General features: G+C 39.2%; 3 protein-coding genes across 4 annotated transcripts in view; 1 reads left to right on the forward strand and 2 right to left on the reverse strand.

Annotated features, from left to right (window-relative positions):
* erbin (erbb2 interacting protein) overlaps positions 1-6052 on the reverse strand; it is a 57204-nt gene extending 51152 nt beyond the window's left edge. For both annotated transcript variants that reach the window (XM_030770020.1, XM_030770018.1), the window contains exon 1: positions 5397-6052. The gene's annotated coding sequence lies outside the window, so the exon portion shown is untranslated. The remainder of the gene's footprint in view (positions 1-5396) is intronic.
* A 2225-nt stretch (positions 6053-8277) lies between these two features.
* nln (neurolysin (metallopeptidase M3 family)) lies at positions 8278-14612 on the reverse strand. Its single transcript, XM_030767901.1, has 13 exons — positions 14533-14612; positions 13529-13785; positions 13283-13431; positions 12622-12726; positions 12316-12418; positions 11925-12085; positions 11502-11637; positions 10823-11189; positions 10446-10647; positions 10171-10357; positions 9707-9835; positions 9309-9445; positions 8278-8436 (listed from the first exon to the last, which is right to left on the reverse strand). Exons 1-13 carry the CDS (start codon positions 14571-14573, stop codon positions 8278-8280), a joined length of 2133 nt encoding a protein of 710 aa, XP_030623761.1. The 5' UTR covers positions 14574-14612.
* A 1249-nt stretch (positions 14613-15861) lies between these two features.
* Positions 15862-20581, forward strand: sgtb (small glutamine rich tetratricopeptide repeat co-chaperone beta). The gene is made up of 11 exons (XM_030769742.1): positions 15862-15961; positions 16214-16317; positions 17203-17284; positions 17553-17652; positions 17764-17868; positions 18142-18280; positions 18594-18656; positions 19437-19474; positions 19772-19855; positions 20098-20218; positions 20492-20581. Exons 1-10 carry the CDS (start codon positions 15862-15864, stop codon positions 20207-20209), a joined length of 927 nt encoding a protein of 308 aa, XP_030625602.1. The 3' UTR covers positions 20210-20218; positions 20492-20581.
* Positions 20582-21058: the final 477 nt, after the last annotated feature.

Below are 21058 nucleotides of genomic sequence, written 5' to 3' on the forward strand. Positions count from 1 at the left end.
CTTATGTCCTTTGTTCGGTGTGAAGATCATTTAAGAACATACCTTCACTGACACTTAATCTCTTTAGCACAAAATGCTAAGCTAGTCTTAGACTCTGCCGCAACAAGCTTTCAGATACGCACCGCGTCATGGAGGAAGCTACTGGCAGTTCTATAAATGAACTGTGAGGATCAAAGAGAGATGTCTTTTGGTAACTTTGCCATGTGAGTGTCTGTCATCTGCATCTGAGGAGCTGAATGGAGGACAGATGGACAGAGCAGCACCACACACAAAGCAAAAAATGGCACAGAATTGAGATATCTTTCAGCTAAAATGAGAGCCATGGGGAGAAAAGTCAAAGCTATTCACAGCCTTAAAAGCCCCTCAGGTGACGAGGAAAAGCTTTTACCTGAAATGACGCCCATGTAATGGACAAGTGCACAACTTTTGCCTAAAAACGAGACCTTTGACAAGCTGGGGGAAAAAGACATAAATTGTCCAGCACAAGTTCAAAAGCACCAATTCACAGCTGACTCAGACTGAACGGAGGGTCAGGAGAGAATGTATAAAGGAAAAAATTCTGTCCCCAATACACCTGTCAGGGTCTGATGGTTGAATACTTGGAAATGATGTAGTCATCCATACAATTGATTTGAAACAAATGCAGGATGGCAGAATACCAGCCACAAACTTGAGTGCCTGAAAGGTCTCTAAAAGGTCAAAGGTCTAATGGAGCAACCTATACACTATATTAGGCCTATACTACATTACAGACTAAATTAGCTGTCCTCACAAATCAGTTAACAACTCAGCTCTGAAAACATTTGACCTTTCTCAGAACAAAATGTACACTGAATGAACAAATATATAATGGAAACATTTCAGGTACCTTGGCGTATCCTACACCACTGCAGAGACTGCCAGCATTAAATACCAGGATTGAGAAAAGCTTGCCGATGACAAAAACATCCAGCGACTGGAATTCTAATGGAAGATTATAGATTTTATGTTGGTTATTTTGCCACAACTTATTTTACATCAACCCCCAAAACAGCAACCTTCTAAAAGATAAACAATGGCAATCAACACTCTGCTTAGGAAACTGTCTTCTTATGGATCATGTTCTCACCACAAACTTATTTGGCTTTTGTGAAACAGTGAGCAGGAGAAACTGGTCAGATATTCATAACACCTCAGCTTGTCCTTCTTCCTGCAAGTTTTCTTTTTTAACTGCCAGTTAGTCATAAAAACAAGCCAAAGATATGATTTGCAAGCATTGTAAAAGTATGCTCTCCTGTATCCATGGTTCTCAAAGCGAGGGTCATCATGACTCATGACTCCAAAAATGTGTAGGGGGATTCTGTAGTGAGCGCAGCGTCTTTCTATATTTGTGTTGACTCTACGAGAGCTCTTACAATGGAGAGAGACAGTCTTTTGACAGCTTCTGAATGGCTGTGAACTATGGCAACATTCTAGAGTAGCTGTTTAATACAATGACACAAATCTCTATTTGTGTGTTTACATAGTGTGTTAAGTGTTCATGGAGCGTACTATAAAACGCATGTAGTATGTTAAGTCTATGATGCATCCACTGTGTGCAGTTCTTGGGAGTGTGTGTATAAGGTGTAATTACAGTATTTGATGATTAATTTAATTACAGTGGGAGAGATGCACTCTTTTGACAGCCTGGGTATCGCTAAATAGGAACTTTAGCAGCATTTAAAATTGTATAATCAGTGTATAATAGTCATGTGAATAAAGTGAGAGATTAAAGAAGACTAGGAGATACAGACAAGGGGAGAGTGGGTATGGAGAAGGAGAGACTGAAAAGATCTGCAGCACAAAGTAGAATAGACCGACTTTCAAATCTCTCTAGTCTAGTCTAGGCATGGACTACACAGTGGGGATGTTGACAGTTCTTAAGATTAGGCTATACCAGCGTTCTCAGTACAATCATCAATATATCGATATCTTTCATATCTGATAAGCAAAAAATCCCCTGTACACAAAAGCATTTTTGAATACTGCTTAGAAAAACAAACAACTTCAGTAAGCCCCTGAGCTGTGTGGCAAGTCTCATGTGTTTAACTTGAAGAGTGAGCTCAGAGACAGGAGACAAAAGAGTGCGGAGAAGAAGATGACCTGTAATAATACGAGTAATACGAGTTAAGGAGAACAGTAAGGTAACTTTTTCATTCCAGCCAAAAGGAAAAGAAATACTTCAATGGACATCAAGTCTGCTTTTACAAGTCTTTTTTACTTAATTTAGAAAACAAAAACTTGCAATTTTTATTTTTAATTAAAAAGGAAAGACTAATAGCAATGGTATAGTTAATGCAATTAACAATATAATTAATATTTACTGTTAATACAAAACATGCTTATATAAGGCTTATTTACTATTATTCGGCTTTTTGTTAAGGAAACACTACACCACAGCAGTAACGTACCATGAAGCCTGTTCTGGGATATATATCGTCTCATGCTTACTGTCTTTAGGAGCAGCACACCTAATGCATTTCAGAGTGAAATCAGGATATGGTAGAAGGCTATATGTCACAGATCGCCAAGGCTGCATCTGTAAAAGGGCTTTGTGAGCAGGCCATGCGTAGCAGCACTCAGGAGAGAGCTCCCTTCTCTTTCACCGTTTTAATGGAAACATTCCATACCACTTACACACATACACTCTGTGCACGAGGTCCAGGTGTAATGTATCTGGAGGATCAGTCTAAATATTTCCTTTCCAGAGGAGCAAGCTATTGTAGAGCAGAAGTGGGGGGGTAACATGGAAATTGTCATAAATCTCCATGGTCTGGTTTAACCTGTAAGAATGCCTTCACTCTCTGTTGTTAAAAACTTGTAAAAGCCTGATTGTGATCCCATCCATAGACTCTAACATCTAGTTGATTCTTCAAAGCAGAGGCCATATGACACATGGTGTTGAGCCTGTCCAGAATGATGTTAACAATCACTGTCCTTACAGGATCAGCTCAGAAAACACCTGCATAGCATGTCAGTCTTTTTTTTTTCCTTTTCCCTGCTCAGGTGCCAACATTTCAGTGCAAGTCTCAAACACACTTTGGAATTTATAGCAGCTGGAAAAAGCTTCAAAAGTACAATAGAAACATGTACTCGTCACCAAAGATGCTCTGAAAGACTTTCATTTTATTTGTTCTGCGTACTTGGAGGCCTGGACTTTATTCACACAAATGTTTTTGACATTCAGGCACCCTCACCCTTTCAGTGTTTTGAAAATAGTGACATATTTCCAACCGTGTCAGCAGCCAAGAACCATTCTAACTGTTGAATCAGTCCTTCAACAAGGAAATGCACTTAGTGCACTGAACCCAGATAAAGCACCGGATTAACTACAGTCATCTCAGCATTGGGAGCGATCTGCCTTATTTACCTTTACCAGGGATGGTTTTGACTCTTTTTCTCACTATTTTGGGTTACATGATTAAGGTACTGATTTGGAAGGGAAAGGCATTTGACAGTAGATCTTGATAGTTGTCTGACTTGACATATTCCAAACATTCAAATTCAAACCCCTGATCCTTGTTTTATCTGGAGAAGCAATGATACATTCCAGTCCATTTTGCAAAACGATTAATCATCAAAAATGCGTGACTCCACTCTGAACTCAGTAATCACTATTTAATGATTTCTCCCATTCTGGGACCATTCTATCCTTCAGAATATGCTAGGCCCTGTTTACATCTGTCATGAAGGTGACCTTTTCCATAAAATGACCAAGGAACAAAAAACACATTAGAATTTGAAGAGATCACAAACAAAGCTTCCAATTCATGTGGTAAAACTGAGCAAGGGTGACAACACTGATAAAGGTTGAAACCAGCCATTGTTGTTGACCTAGAGGGACAGAGAGTTTGTTTTCCGTTGAGGTTGAATGAGAAAAGTGCGTTGTGTTTTGCTCCCATTCTTGAAGCTATGAAGAAAGAGAGTTACAGCTACAAGCGTTGATGTATACCTTAAAAGAAGTAGGCAGATGGCATTGCATATAGTAAAACAGTTTGAAAGAGGTTGAATTAAGAGCAGAATACAGGACAGTGTGAGTAAAAGATAAGACTTGCTAAGATTTGTCATAGGATAACAGGTTGGCCTCGGGCCAGATCTCTCAATTTCAGTTTGTGTCATTACACAGTGGAGATTGTTTGGATTGTGCATGCTCAAAGGAGGATTAGCCTTCGTGAAGATGATCCCACCAAGTGGCTACAATCCCCAGGAACCCACGTTATCCTATTAGCTAGATTTATCACCTGCTGAAATGCTTGAAACCAATGACCACAAATCAAAAGTAGCCCCACGTCACTATGAACAGATCTGACATGTTAGATTCAAAATTAAAATATTTCTGTTTCCGTCAAGGAGTCTCTCTATTAGTCCGCATTAAGTATCAAACGAATGTAACCCCATTGATTATTATACCAGTTGTCTCTTTATTAAACCCGCTGTTCCAATCTTAAATTGTAATGACGCTAAAACAAGTCTATCACTGATGTGCCATATGAGGCAAGGTTATGAACATATCTAGAAACAAAAAACAACCAGCCCTAACAACCAGCGAGACTAAATCCAGCCCACTATAGGCACCGAATGTAATTCATTGATGGAGGATAAAATACAAGGTGTGTCAGACATCTAATTTTATTCTTCAGCGAGGGGAAATCCAAAGCCATCGCCTCAGCGTACGGTCATACTAAAGAGGACATCTTACCTCGGTCTGCCAGAGTGTGTGTTGGCTACTGAGCAGGAAGTGATGACGAACAATAGACACAAACTCGCAATATCCGCGTTCAGTGATTTTTCGATTTAACTCATATAATATTGCGGATTGGCTGTTTTAGTGTAAAGTACATTCAATCTACTATACTTCACCGCTAAAACTATCAGTGAGAACGGATCCTAGAGTATGATAATTATGCTATAGTCGATACCGGGACAATGTGACCACCGCTTCGGGTTATGATAAACCTGACAATATTTAACATGTTCAATTACTTCATAGAAAACTAAAATACAGGACTGCCTGTGTTATACCCTGGGAGAGCCTGGTGAACTACATATGTAAAATATCTGTTCTGGTTTTCTCGATACAATTTTATGGCTAAAGAATTCATCTACCTGTGACATGAACTGCTCTATCGGAATAAACAGCCTGGAACTGCCGTTCAATTGTCGTATGATATGTTAAAGAAGAAAATTTAACTGATCAACGGCCGAGAAAAAGTATACACTGAGTATCTTGTTTCACTTACAAGCAAACATGTATCAGCTGGCCAACCGATGCAAAACGACACCTGATTTTAGCATGTTTTATCAAACAAGTAATCCATTGCATGGTGCCAAAAGCTCAGGAGACACCAATGTCAATGAGTAATTAAACAACTGCTTACCTTACTGAACAGGTTTCCAACTGCCTCTTCTCATCTACAGCAAAACCGTTTTAGAATCCTTAACAATTGGTTGTTTCAGGTGACTGGCAAAAACGCATCCCAGCTCACAAGTCAGCTAGCAAGCCCCCAAGCCTTCAGTAGCCTTACCACTGAGATACCCAGAGACCTGGCTAGCCAAAAAAGCTAGCTGATTAGCTAACGCATTCTTTTACTCACACCAACCCCCTCGAAAGTTGACAAATCGTCATAAGTTTTCTTGGCGGAACAGATTAATTCCCACTGAGCTAAGCACTCTGTTAAATAGTCTTAAAAACCTAAAATCAGCGCCATAAAACGTAGGCGCTACAGGAGTTGAAAACACTTCTAAAAGAAAATTAACAGATATCCAAAATGTCCACAACAGGCAAGGAAATACAAAAGGCGAAAAATGTCCTCCACCGCCGCCAAAGCTCAATTCCCTTTCTTTGAAAGTAAAGCGCCGCGCCCAGATATTCAATGCTGAAACTCCATCATAGCTTCTATCGCTGAAACAAATCCCCAAGCAGCTTCTTGGTTTCAAGTACCTAGTTACATTTACTAAAGAATTCACACATAAACACAAGGGGAAGAAGCAGCCGTCGCAGTCACACGACTGATGTAGCTAACAGTAGTACGCAGTGACGATAGCTGACGCCGTCGGTCAACAAAACGCTTGCAGTATCAACGTGCGCTACACAGTGTGGAGGTGCTAAAACAGAGGTTTGATTGGGTCTGATTGGCCTCAATCTTAGACAAAATAAAGCAGTGCATGATGGATGTGTACCAAGAACCAATGAAAACCATGTATGTTCCGGCACAGCATATAGCATCGCGAACTCTTCCAATATATATTGTGGTAGGAGGGCCAGTTTGCTTCAAAAGGTTTGGTTGGATTTTCTGTATCACTTATTGAAATTTCACGTACTGTATGGTTCTTACGGATTTCCGTCGCTTATTCACATAAACATCAGCTATGGCCAGAGAAAGTGATACTTCGCTTTAGCAGTCATTTACTAGAGATTTATGATGTTCTACTACAGAGAAGTACACTAATAGACGGTATGGCTGTCGATGTGGGCACTCTACCACAAGTCATATATATATACATGGATATATAGATTGAATATGAGCATAATGGAACTGTTATTCACATATCTTCCTAAAGCCGGCAGACCGTTGATGCCATGTTAAAGCAGTTGGGTGTCGTATGGTGCTAGATAACCTGACCATTACAGGGATTCGTTTTTAGCAAGGGGTCCTTCATTTTAAGTTAACTACAATATGTTTATTTATCGACATGAACGTTACACGATAAAGTGAAAATACGTGAGCAGTATTGCTCAGAATGAGAGCCAAACAAGTGGCCTCAAACCTGTGAGTAGTGTCAAAATATCGCTTGGTCGCGGTTGGTCGCCCGATTTTTCTTGTAAAATACCAAGAATATAATTTGATTAGCGACAGATTGTTTAGACAATCATAACAATTACCTAAACTAATTTTATTGCCAGTAATAAGTTTCACTGACTACACATCTGGATCCCAGAGGGTCCAAAGATTTGTTAAGCAATGTTTGTCGCCACCTAGTGAGGAACACACGACTTCTGCAACCGATTTGCCTCTCACGAAAATCTAAATGCTAAAAGTGAGACTGAATTCCAAAAGAGAATTCCAAGTCACAGGAACGTTTGGTCTATTCCTTATTGAGCGAAAACAGAATTTTGGGGATCCTAAAAACCAAAAAGAAAAAAATTATCTTTGACAGGGAAAAGTTCACAGCATTCTTTAATATTTTTCAAGATGCTGGAATGGTTTAAGAGTGTACGAACACTCAAATTATTTTCACATAGAATCTCTTACTGCTGATGTAAAGAACGTGAGGATCGCCGATTTTTTTTAAAATAAAATATGAGCTAACCATACAACCTCTGTTGGTATGATACATTTTTTGATATCGGCCACCATGTAGTTTGTGTAGGTACGACATTCACGTGTTATGTACTTAAATCTTCATTTGAGCTGGTCATTGAATTTCAGGCAATCTTACAGGTTGTAAAGTAAAGAATAGTGTAGACCTACCAAGTATCTGAGACAGGATGAGAACTAAGCCTACAAGCAGGCAGAACAGATTATTACAATTTTGACACCCTTTGAATATCCTTAAAACTTATGCTGACTCAGAGAAATCATTACCAATACATCACAGTTTCATAACAGTAACAGGTCAGCAAATAGGTCAGCGGCTTAAATAAAACATGTTAATGTTATCTGAGCTTCCTTAGCCATTGTTATCTAACTAATGTCAAAAGCAATTTCATTTATGGATAGTTCTTCTGTAACAGACAAAAATGTGTTGACATAACTTCTTATTTTATTTGAAATGACAGAAATTAATTAAAATGATAGATATTCTGATTGAAAATAAGTAAGTCAAAACATGCTCACTTCCTCAAAAGGCTGGTAACCTTCAGTGAGGTAAATCAATATCAGGAAAGTTTAAATGAAATAAATTTTTCCTTTTTCTTTTTACTGTATCTCTATTCAGTCGGGCATTGTACGTCCTGACTTGATCAGCATTGGGGGAAATGGAAAAGGTGCAAACTAATTCTGTATATCAGATTTACGTATACCAGCATTTCCTTACACATCTGATTTGATTCAGCAGGTCTAAGTATCCAGCTCTGGTGCCATGTTAGTGAACAGTTATAGAAAAGCTGTGCTGTTCAGTTAGGTGTCACTTGATCATCATGACAAAATGCCAGATTTATATAATTACTTACATATCAATAAAATTCATTAATAAAATTCATTTTGTACCTAAACGACATATAAGAAATAGAAATCTCTATATAAGACACAAATTTCTTTACAAAACAGAATTTTGTTTAGTCTTTGCTTGTGTCAGTCCTTTACACTGAAAGAAAGCGTCCTGGCGTGGTTCACGGCCCAGGAATGATTTCAGCATATCCATGCCATCTACTGAGCCTCCTGCCTCCAGTATGACCTTTCGGTATTCCATACCCACCTGTAAGCAAAAGCAAGAGACAATGTACATTACGCTAGTATTTCATAGCGCAGAAGTCTTCAATGTTTTTTCAGGCCAAGGACCCCTTGGCTGATAGAGATACGGCAGAGGGGCCTCCTATTACAAATTGTACGAAATTGTGTTGCTTATTAAACCAGGCCGACAGTAATGTATAGGGCAGCCTGTAGTGCCATGTATAAAACCATGTGTTCTTAGGTACAGTTATATTTTGCTAGGATTATATTGTTTCTCAAACCTCTCGAGAGTGTGAATGCCAAAGCAGTCTAATTTAATTGAAAATATCTTAAGAATACAGCAGCACTCCACAGAAGTGTCTGGGTCGATCTAGTGCGTATTCAGGTATGAGGAAGGTATCTGAACTTGAAAATTTGGTGGATTATCTTTTTAATTGCTTAGTGGAAAATTTCATTAAAATTTACCATATAAATGACTATGTAAAAAGGGCCAAATAAGCAGAGCATGAGTGTAACGCTAGCTTAAATGGGTCGGGTCACCACACTAAAATCTGGTGGGTTGCTTGTTTGAATATCCGGAAGGAAACCCAGAGCTGCTGAGTTGGTACTGCAGGGATCTTAGCATTGCTGCTTCTAATGTCTCTGCCCTTCCTGCAGCTGCTGTCACTTTGCTCTTGAGCAAGGTCCTTAATCCTGTTAGTCTTTCCTACCGCTCACCCAGCACGGTCAAATAAGGGTTAAAATATAAAACCTATTCCCACAGATTGTCACCAAAGTTATACATACATGGAGGCACACACAGACTTATTATACATATAATAAAAACACAAACGTGTGTTTGTAAAGCATGTAAAAAGAAGCAGAAAGTATAAGGATAAAAACTGAACAGAGCAGGACCTTAGGGTTCATGATCCCCTCTTTCTTGAAACGGCTGAAGAAGATGTCCATGGAGTAGACTTCACTCCATAGGTAACTATAATACTGCCCATCATAGCCACCAGCCAGATGACTAAAACTGGCCGTCATGTTTGTACCTGTGGAAAAAATTACAGACGTGAATCAAAGTTGTAGACAGATATACATGTAATACTTTTAATACACACAATCTTAGTTCAGATTGTATAGAAAGGTTACATCCCTTTCAATCTCACACCCAATCTTTCATTTTTTTAGGAAAATGAAACAATTTCCAGCCTAGTGGCACAATGCTGTAAACAGAGATGACATCTGTCTTTATAATAACTTGTCAAAACACCTACCAACTCATTAAACTGCAGCAAGTACTGTTTTTTTACCTGGAGTTGCAGGAACACCCAGTATATGTTTACAGAGTCTGGCAAACTCTGCTGCACTATCAGCACTGGCCTGTGTGTGGAGTGATTGGTCCACTCTACTAAGCACTATCTGTCTGAGGTTCATTAGACCTGAAAGCAGCAGAGATATTAGACAGATGAAGAAAATTCAGGCTCAAAACATCTATAGCAGAAGTACAGCAGATCCTCTTTGACTGTATGCAATTACACAACTAAATAAAACAATCAGTAATCCTATGCTTGGTAGGATTATTGCAATAGAAATTCTGCACAAAAAACAATAGACAATCACAGGAAATGACAGGAAATGTAAACATTAAATTAAAATATATAACATAATATTTTATTGGCATATCTATCAGTCTATTCCTAATTACATGTCTTGAGATGTTGATGGTGACTTTTTCATAGTTTGTAACAGGAGGCAATGGATGGTGAAGACTGACCAGTATTGGCCACTCTGGAGGCAATAAGCTTATCCAGTAGGCTCTTTGGAATAGGACTTCCATCTTTGTAGTGCCGCGACATCCTACGCAGAGGTTCTCTCTCCCACACCCAGTTCTCCAGCATCTGAGATGGCACCTCCACAAAATCTGTCTCTACCAGAGTCCCACTGAACTCTGCATAGTGCGTCTGGATAGCATAGATTTACATGTTAACATGCCAAAGTAAACATGGGCCTCATATCTCTAGTATTAGTTACAAATCTCAGAAGACTAACCCTAGAGCAGAGCTCATGCATGACATGGCCAAACTCATGGAAGAAGGTCTCCACTTCGTGGTGCTGCAGAAGAGAAGGCCAGCTGCCTGTGGGTTTGGTGAAATTAGCTACCATGGCTGCCACTGGCAGCCTACGTTTCCCATCAGGACCCAGGCAGCCTGGTTGGAGCCCAAAGCACGCAGCATGTCCATACTTGCCCTCCCTGAGAGACAGGACAGCACTTTAAAAAATGATGAATCTTAGGAATTTACCTTTTATTATCTCTAAAACATATAAAGCCAAGATAATAGCTTGAAAAATATTTATGGAAAAACACTTCATATATTATCTTTAAAAAGGCTGCTGTAAAAGACCATGAAACTACATATCATGTCTACCTGGGATGTAAATCAAGGTAAAACTGTCCAATCTCCTCCCCTGTGGCATGATCCAATACAGAGTAAAGTTTGACGCTGTCATGCCAGACATGAGCATCGTGCACCTGTTGGAAAGTGAGGCCCAGCAGGTCCTGATAGATGCTAAGGAGGCCTTCAGTCACCACCTCCAGTGGAAAGTACTCAATCAGTTTGTCCTTGTCCACAGCAAACTTCACTTGCTCCACCTGGTTCATGTAGTACGGCATGTCCCAGGCATGGATCTGTCCATCAAATTCTAAGCCCCTCCTCTGGCACTCAGCATGCTTGAGTGACAGCAGGTACTGCCGTTCCTTGAGACCCACTGGTTTCAATTTCTCATAGAACTCATCTGGCAGACATGGAGTTAAAAGCACGACACCAAAGATTGTCATCACTCACAAAATCCTCTGTTGTGTAGAATGAGGGTTTATTAGATACTTTAAGATTTATTTTTAGAATTAAGGTAACTCTTTATAGCAACACATTAAACATTAAAAGCCTAAAATTTGTAATAAAAACCCTCATTGGCCTTTGTAACAGTCTTGTCAGCATATGTAATTGCTGAATCAAAGCAAGCTGTTGCAATACCGATATGACACTATCTTAAAAGCTGTGCAATTACAGTGAAGTACACATTCGGCCTCTTTCATAAATGGCATACCTAAAAATTTTGCTACATTGGTTGAGGTCTTGGCCATATTCATTTCAAGCACATAATCAGCATGGTTTCTAAACCCCAAAGCCTTTGCCATTCGTCCTCGCAATTCAATCAACTGTTCCAGAATCCCTGTGTTTTCCTACAGACAAAAGACAGAACTATAACTTTACTATAAATGTACAAGGTGGGAAAACCGTCAAGAGTTCAGTGTCACTACAGTAAAGAAACACAGTTCACTGGTGCAATATTTTGTCCACAGATTAATATTTGCAAATATGACTGATATATCAACAATATGTCATCTTAACGTAAATCAGAAAAGACTCATGACAAAAACACACTGCTGTACTGAGTGCAATTCTCTGGAACTATCATATATGAGGAAAATACAGGCACAGAGTGTCGGGAGATGTTCATACCACTTACCTCCTTACACCTGCTATGGAAAGCTTTCTCCATCTTCTTCCGTGTCTCTGGGACATGACACCTCTTCATCAATGGGTAATAGTGAGGGTATGCTAGGGTCACTCGATAATGGCCATTTTCTGTTTTCTCTAAACCATTTAAGTAGCTCTGTGCAAGACCACCTAATGTGTTGAACCACAAAAGAGAAAAGGAAAAGAGAAAACATTGATGCTCTATGGGTCTTTTAAAATATGCTGTCTTCATTTTTCTAATGTATTTTTGAAGCACTTGGAACTGCATTTCATGTATGAAATATACAAAAACTGTGTTTTAGACATGAAGACAACACTACTACTACTATTACCACTGATAATAACAACAACAACAACAACAATAATAATAATAAACATACCTAGCTCCTCTTTAGAGAAAATTAGAGTTGTATTATCTTCATTCAAATTTTTATTGAAATCAATGCAAAGTTTGCTGATTTGTTTGGAGACTGATTTGATTTCCTAGATAAAAAAAATAAAAGCACACAGACAAATAGCACATAGCATGACCCAAATTCTAACATGACATATTCAATGGTTTAAGATAAACAGAAAAGAAGAATGATCACTTACAGGTACAATATGTCATATTTCAGACATTAATTTTGAAACATTTTAGACCTGATATAAAATGTAGCCAGCTCATCAGATATGATCATACGCACTTCCTGCACACTTTTGGGCAAGTGCAGTCCATTCCGTTTCCCCAGTTTAATAAGTCGTTCTATAAATCTTTTGGACTCTGGTAAAAGGTCACACTGTTCCTTTTCCTACAAAGGAAAGTTCAGATTACTTCTCACTTTGAATAGCACAGCCTACAATGTTAATGCCTGAGTTATTGCTACTGCAGATATGGATACTGGTCCCACAAAGTCCTCTTTAGGAAAGACAGTTGGCAGAGATTTGGTTAGGGTTCAGATCTGTTCCCTCTGCCCAAAGCTGGAGCTGTGCCAAAGTCACACAATCCCCAAGACAGTTTTTAGAACTTCCTGAAGTTTAGCGACAGAGAAATTTTCATCTGAGCTCACAAATAGCAGTGAGTGAAGTAGCAGTGCCATAAATAATAACAGCTCAATTATAGAGGCAGTAAATACTCGGGAAAGATGGCCATCCTGCCATCTTTGCCCAATACTGGCAATGAAACAAGACAGCAAAACAGATGGATGATATCTCTCAATTTGTAAGAACACTTTGGCTACACAGTCACAAAACTGGTGTGACAAACCCACCCTTTCAATAGCCCAACACAACTTAAAAAGATTATTTTGTGAATTGTTCAAGTTCTGTGAAATATGATGATAAGACGAGAAGTTTTCTAAGATTTACCTGCAGAGCTAGAAGTCTCTTAAACACATCTTCTCTCATACTCATTTCCACATCAAAATCAGCCAGATGCTTATCTGCTTCTGTGCTGGCTGACCTCACCTCTTTACATGTTGATACAAACTGCGGAAAATCCAGCATATGACGTGACGCTGAAAAACACAAGGAGCTTCAATAAGACTTTTTCCATATGACTGCTTAGTACGAAAACGATAATTCTGTCAGTTTGACAATTCTGTCAATACTCACAGGCATAATCTAATTTTGCATTTGCTAAAGGTTTGAGTGTGTTCTCAAACGAAACTCTCTCAATATCCAGTGATCCAACTAAATCATAGATTTGCTTGACTCTTCGGATCAAATTCTCAGTCCTTTCCTTGATTTCTTCTGGTGTTAAATCCCATCTGAGCGTGTTCCTGTTGTCCACCGAGCCGGAGCAGTTTTGGGCAGAAAGAATGATCCCGTTTTGAAGCGTCATCCTCAACCTTGTTCCTGAATGGAGGGCACTGGGGGGAGCCAGATATGAGGAGTAAACTCAGTTTAATAAACGATACTAAAGTACACATGCATTAATCGAAAAGATCATGTTAATTAAGGAGCTAACAATAATTTAAAAATGTAACGTTAACCATTCAGGATTAAAACGATCTTAAAAACATGCGCTACAATAAAAAGTGCAAATGACAGGCAAAGGCATAATCCTTATTGCTATGCTTTTTAAACATCTACTAAGCCGTAAACCAAAGAAACCCGACAGTTCTATCAGATATTAACGGGGATTCTTATGCAAACAAATAATAAATTCTTGAAAGCAGTATCCAAGGGTCAGTAACTCGAGCCCCCTAAATGGGCACGTGCTGCGAATTTTTTCCGTGCTAACGACGGACCTTCAGCAAGCCAGCTGTTCTCATGACCGTCAAAGCATTGCAACGTTAACCTGATACGTCCATGCACCTTAAAATAATTCACATATGGCAATCAGATAACTGCCTTTTGATAAGTTGCCACGATGATTTGGCTTCCAACATAGTCATGCGTCAACAGAAGTAGCAGACTGCAATATAACAATAATAATTCATAAGAGCGCTATCAACTGTCCAAATGGTATGTTACATTAAATGGAAATCTCCAAATGATAAGTTACAATCCGTCTCTGCAGAACATGTTGGTGTCCTCCCCGTCCTTTGGCAGTCCATCAGCCTGAGGATGAAATTATATAAAATGTTTTACAGTGGACGTTTATTTCACTCTACCTGTCCCCGCCGCGGCGCGCTAATATGCCAATGAGAAACATTGCATGCCACGAATTTCATGCGTTTAGCGTGCAAAGCAGAAGTCCTCCTAGTATCCTTACAGTTTGACAGCTCCGCTCCCGTTATTGAACTGATCTACTTCCGTTTCGAACGCGCAGGCGCTTAAGAAACCATCAATCTGAGAAGTTTTCATGACGCTGTGGCAGGGTCTTCTGGTAAATCGCTCAGGTAGGTGGGCGGGGGCGCTTGTGGCATCTTCGTAAACAATAATGTTTTTGATTATTTGCAGTGCGGTAGTTAAGATGAGGACAATGCCGTAAATCTATTTTTGTGTACCCCCTTGTTCATGTGGTATAACGATGATGAGAGTGTCAGCCATTGTGCAGCCATCTGCAGAAGCGTCCGTGGAAATCACAGAAAAATAACGTATGTGTTGTCCTACAGTCAAGAGGCACAGACGCTTCAAGTATCATGGTCGACGTGCCATTTACCTTTCATGCATCAATGGACATAGAGTCGCGTTGAGGAGAATGGAACCTCAACTCCCTTGTTACCATTACATCACATAACTGCATCACATCACATGTAAAATGATTATGTGGCTTTGTTACCTACGGACATTTCGATAGCTCTCAAGACGAACCCGAAAAAATAATAAACCAGCAACATCGTCGAAATAAGCAATGTGATGCACAGTTTCTCAGGTCAGGTTTATGGGTGTGCTGTGCAGTGTACACAGGTTATATTTATTGTAAATTATAGCTGTGTTATTTCTGTAATAAGTTTTTGGCAGACTGTCTACGCTATAGGCTGAAGCTTAGTAATGCAACAAGAAGCTGCATACTGTATATTTGGTAATGTGCTTGTCTGGGTCACATTAACTCCTTAGAGTGTTGTACTGTTGCCAGTTAGGTCTTTTAATATGCGGGGAAAGTTTGGCAAAGCCTCTATGGGTGTAGGGCTGCAGCAGACTTTTGAGAAAAAATTAGGCTGTATTTAAAGCGCTAAAGGACAACGCAACACAAAACACTTAAGAAATCATTTCAGCATCCTCTTTACAATAGGATAAATAACATGAGATTTATATGGATAAAACAGATATTACAGAATTGGTAGTTGTTTACTTCTAAATAAAGTTGTAATGATTTCATTGCTCTGTGGAGCAAGTTGTCATGAAGTTGAATAATACACCTGAGTCCTACATTTTCAGTAGCACAGTACACTTAGGAAGTATTACAATGTGCCATCTTTATATCTTCATCTCCTCTTGAATGTATCTGCAGATTTCATATTCTCCTCTGTTCCACTCAGTGTTTTGACAGGGAGAAAATGGCAGTGGAAAAGAGATTGGCATTCTCAATAGTGCAGTTCCTCAGAGATCAAACACACAGTGGCTTGCTGAATTCAGATGAACAGGAAAGCCTCGAGGGTAGGTCAGCTCTCTGTTTAAAACATTTATTGTCACAAGCTCTTTTTTCTTTGTTGTTTGAGAATTTGATCGCTTTTGATTTTAAGCTGCTGCATGAACGTATGACAAAACCACGTAGATTCAACTATGCAATGTCAGTTCACTTAACAACCCGGCTGTAGTGGCGAGAGTGTTACTGCATGCATGGCAGACACAATTATTTTCATTGTTTGTCTAAAACCTCCATGATCATTTCCCCTCTCTGCCCTCCAGTTGCCATACAATGTTTGGAGACCACTTTCAAGATCACTTCCAGTGACTGTCATCTTGCAGCTCCTCAGCCGTTAACAGAGATATTCCTTAACTCTCTTCTAAAGGTGACAGATTATTTCACACATCTCACCATTTTTAAATGCCCCCCTAAAATAATATTTTACGTAACATGAACACATAGGGCAGGTCTCCAAGATAGGGATTAAGCTGTTATTCATAGACAGGTTTATTCTATTCATGCGCAGGAAAAGCAGCCAGAGTCTCTGTTACAACTTGTGATCACTAAGACCAAGTGTGAATATAACGTAAAAGCTGAATAAATAATGTCCATGGTCCAATTATCCATTGTGTTATTTTTCCATTCAGTTGGTATGGCATAAGTTTTGGGGAGAAGCCAAGTGGTTTCACAAATACAGCAAAGCTGCATCTAAAAGCCTTGAATTGATTGGTCTGCTAAACATCTAACTGGTCTAGATATAGCCTCTCAGATTTACTCAAGGATGATTTTAGCAACACTAGGAGTAAACGAATGCAATGTTTAACCTTAGAATAATACTGTTAGTTAATGAAGACTTAGTTAGTGACTTGGACTGTTCCATTTAAGACCAATGACAGGGCCTAGTGAGATAACAGAAGGACACAGGAAACCTGTTTAATTATTTTGGGCATGATCCTCTCTCTGCCTCTGGGTTTTTCTGTGTTTCCTCCTCTGAATTCACAAAACTTATCCATTTCAGCTATAGTGAGCACCTCTAGGCCAGTGCCATTTTTAACATAGTCAAGGACTTAACAGTCAAAAGTAACTAATTTTTATATGTGTTTCAAAAAGCCACTTTTTAAGATATTATTGACTAATGTAGGTTGATGGTCACTGCTGGCCTAATTTATACTCTCTTTGGAAAACAAATTCGTAAATGACCAATTATAAATTGTTTATTATGTCTTACCAAACTCTCTCTCACACTTTTGAATCAAATTGACATTTTCAGAATGATAGGCCTAATGTAACCTTGCCAGAGTCTTCTCCATCTCCAGAAGACATAGAACGAGCAGAGCAGCTAAAAAACGAAGGTATTTGTTGTTTAAGATAGTACATATTAGGATTATGTAGTTATGTATGTTTGACACAAAAACTTAAGGTGAACTTTAACATAGATTGTAGTGTTTTTATTTCATGAATAATTGTGGCTAAGACATTGCATATGTATTGCTATCTTGTAAATGCTTAAGAATGTCTTGATCAGATGTAAACACAATGCCTTATACAGGCTTGATTTACAGGCTTTTGCTACGATTAACAGTTGAATTGAACAGTAACCAACCAATTCTTCATCACCAGGGAACAATCATATGAAGGAGGAGAATTACAGCTGTGCTGTAGACTGCTATTCAAAAGCCATTGATCTGGACCAAAGGAATGCTGTCTACTACTGCAACAGGTAGAAGGAACCCCAAGGCATTCTGATTTGCACATAGTCATCTCATTTAAAAGACCTGTAAAGAATTGTGATTTTCTGGTCTTTTCAAACTGTTTGTGTTGGTTTCTGTAGGGCTGCAGCACATAGTAAACTAGGTAACTACACAGAGGCCACAAGTGATTGTGAACGGGCAATAGCCATTGACCCCACATACAGTAAGGCCTATGGAAGAATGGGGTAAGATGTTGTTATGACATGATTATTGCAAGATTTCATTTACTTAAATTATACCCAGTTGAACAGAGCATACGTAATTTAATAATATGTCATATGTGTGTGTAATATGTAATTCTAGATTTTAAAATATGTACTATAAAAATATGTCATATAAGACAAACCATAGTCCCATGTGAAAACAGTGTCAACATGAGGTGGGAGGTACATTTCATTAGAGTGTTTTGTATTATTTTATAATTATTAGTTATTTTAATTTTTAAATGTTGTTTCCAGATTGGCTTTAACCTCTATGAGTAAGTATCCAGATGCGATATCATACTTTAAGAAGGCACTCGTTCTAGATCCAGAGAATGAAACCTACAAATCCAACCTGAAAATTGCTGAGCAGAAGCAAAAAGAAGCAGCCAGCCCCGTGAGTAAAGTTAATACTGAATATATTAGCATAGTTAAAGCCACCCTCAGTAAATTAAGTTAAGTAAATTAAGTTTCAATTTAATACATGACTGTTGTTTTTTTCACATACATGTACATCTACATGTATACATGTGCAGGAATTTACATTCTTATACCCTCAGCAAATGCTCACAGCATATCGACACATTCATGCAAGGTCCAGGCATTAAGAGAATACAGAGGTCCATTTTTTACATGTTAACTGATTCACTAGAGACACTTTCTAACGCTAAGTATGCTGAAGTATGCGGCTGGATATTATTCTCTTACAGACAGCCACCGGCCTTGGCTTTGACATGGCCAGTCTCATCAATAACCCTGCCTTCATTAGCATGGTAAGCGGTATAAGCTCATATGAGCCATTCCTCTTTTATGGTTTTTATGATGTGTTATAAATTAACTCTCTGTGTGGTGAGCCAATGTGGAATTCCACTCGTGCCATTGTTAAAGGTCCAGTCCTTTTCATCAGTCGAGCCTAGTTTAATAACCTCTGGCAGGTGGGGCAGCTGACAGGGAAAGCCTGAGTTTTAACATATGTTTTAGTCTGAGAATCAGCGTAAGAGAATAGATTGTACGAAAAACTTGTGTTAAATGCGGTATGCGGAGAACGGATTTATTGTCAATTGGCTTTCGACGTGATCTGCACGGTCTTAGGAATTGTCACGACAGAAACAGTTTGTTCGTTTAACATAATACTGCATTGGCTCGCCTTAATCATGAATCACGGCTTCACAACACAGTGGCAGATTTTCTGCTTTTTGTAGCTAGAAATTTGGCACTACTGTCCTACCATCTTCCTCGAAGCATTAGTAAGATAAATATTTAATAGAGCCATCTTGACCTGATATTAACTCCGTGTTCCAGTTATGTAAAATACGTTCTGTTTGACTGAGGCCAGTTCTCGTTGCTCACCGGGTAAAATTTCCTTCAAGCCTTGCATGTCAATGCATTACCCAGAGCAACATATCCTATGCCGCCAAGAGCCACAGGACATGGAAAAACGTGGTCCCATTTACTGTAGTCGGATACTGTAACTGTCATCTGAGCTTTAATAAGTTTACACTGCAGAAACGCCAAGTCTGAATTCACTTTCACATTCCTGCTTTTGCTCACAGGCAGCCAGTGTGATGCAGAACCAACAGGTGCAACAACTGTAAGTGTGCATCTTAAGGTGGGGTAATTCAGCACGTACCGTGTAAAAAAAAACCAACAAAAAAAAAAACGTGCCGCAAGACAAAAAATGCTGCAGGGCCTTTTTGGATTTTACTGAACTTGTGTGCAATGATTTTTTTAAAGAACACCTCTCCAACCACAACTTGAATAAACTTTAAAAGGTTATGCAGCAGATAACCTTGGAATTCTTATCTGGATAGTACAGATTTTACATTGTATGTAGAGTATTTGTTAGGTATGAAGGGAGTAAACGCTCTCTCACGCTCCTTTTGGACAGCATGTCAGGAATGATGTCTAATGCAGTCGGCGGACCGGCAGCAGGAGTGGGAGGACTGTCAGACATATCCAGCCTGATTGAAGCGTGAGCATTGCCGTTTTTCTTGCGAATCAAACTTTTAGGACACAATCTTTACACTGAATTACTATTACTATTTTTTATTAATTCTCATATATGTTAGATAATGTCTGTTGTATGTAGTTCAGAACATGTATTTACACATCAGATGCTTATATATAGATGCGTGCCTATAAAAATCCTGTGGATCGTTTGTGCCTGGGGTCTCTGAACATAATCTGCTGGAACGTTATCATTTTGTGTTGCAGTGGTCAGCAGTTCGCCCAGCAGATCCAGCAGCAGAATCCAGAGCTGATAGAGCAGCTGAGGAACCACATCCGTAGCCGCTCTTTCAGCGGCAGTGCAGAGGAGCACTCATGATCCACACAGGTGGAAAATAATAACACACTCATTACATGTTTACTTCTTATGCTTGCTCAATACGGATGATGTAGATGGAGCTTTTCCTGACCCAGACCAAATGCAAGAAAAACAGAGAACAGAATGATTTTCAGTTTTCAGCAAACTCCAAAAAGATATTTTGTCCAGTATATTTTCGTCATAACCTCACTGTCCATCATTCGCACACTTTGAGCAGAGATCACTTTAACCTTATGGCTAGCTTCTCAGCGACGGACTGAAAGAGATCATTCCTTTCTGTAGGTCTGTGAGATTAGTCGCGTGGGAGGTGGAGGAGGTGAATGCAGTCTGTACACCCATTCTCTCTAAGTCTGACCACTGGCTGAATTGGAGTGAGGAGATGGAGATGGGGAAAAAATGGCACTTTACTGTGACTACTAGGGCTTCACGAAGGAGAAAGAGGCAGAGGAAAGGGCATCAAACATTTTAGAAACCAAACTTGTCCAGAGCAAATGATAATCATGCCTAACCTAGGGTCTCTTTGTTGTAGTGATGTGTAAATTATGTCTTCTTCTCATGACTGTAGCTATGACACACATCAGGTTTTTCTTCTTGTCTACTGATGATTTTTAATTTTTTGTGCCTATTGGTTAATATTAACGGTGGGTCAGGTTTCTAGTCCGTAGGACTTGATTTCTAGAGAGTTAACACATTCTCTAGCCTTAGTTTACGGTGCCGTCTGTTCGTTTTGGGAACACTGGTGTGATAAGTATCACTCTCCATATCTGTGGATAGCAGGACCATTCCTAACCCACTCATCTATTTCTTTATCTCTAACAAGAACTAAATAATGTTGCTAGATTGAACACT

The sequence above is a fragment of the Chanos chanos genome, chromosome 3 (genome assembly GCF_902362185.1).
Source record: "Chanos chanos chromosome 3, fChaCha1.1, whole genome shotgun sequence".
NCBI classification, from domain to species: Eukaryota; Metazoa; Chordata; class Actinopteri; order Gonorynchiformes; family Chanidae; genus Chanos; species Chanos chanos.

Excerpts from the sequence above, each read along its gene's own strand:
- nln (XM_030767901.1), bottom strand. The coding sequence starts at position 14,573 with ATGTTTCTCATTGGCATATTAGCGCGCCGCGGCGGGGACAG. Across the intron at positions 13,432-13,528 it reads TGCAAAATTAGATTATGCCT|CGTCACGTCATATGCTGGAT; the intron begins GTGAGTATTGAC and ends TGTGTTTTTCAG. Across the intron at positions 11,190-11,501 it reads CAATGTAGCAAAATTTTTAG|ATGAGTTCTATGAGAAATTG; the intron begins GTATGCCATTTA and ends CATGTCTGCCAG.
- sgtb (XM_030769742.1), top strand. The coding sequence starts at position 15,862 with ATGGCAGTGGAAAAGAGATTGGCATTCTCAATAGTGCAGTTCCTCAGA. Across the intron at positions 17,869-18,141 it reads AAGGCCTATGGAAGAATGGG|ATTGGCTTTAACCTCTATGA; the intron begins GTAAGATGTTGT and ends TGTTGTTTCCAG. Across the intron at positions 18,281-18,593 it reads AAAAAGAAGCAGCCAGCCCC|ACAGCCACCGGCCTTGGCTT; the intron begins GTGAGTAAAGTT and ends ATTCTCTTACAG.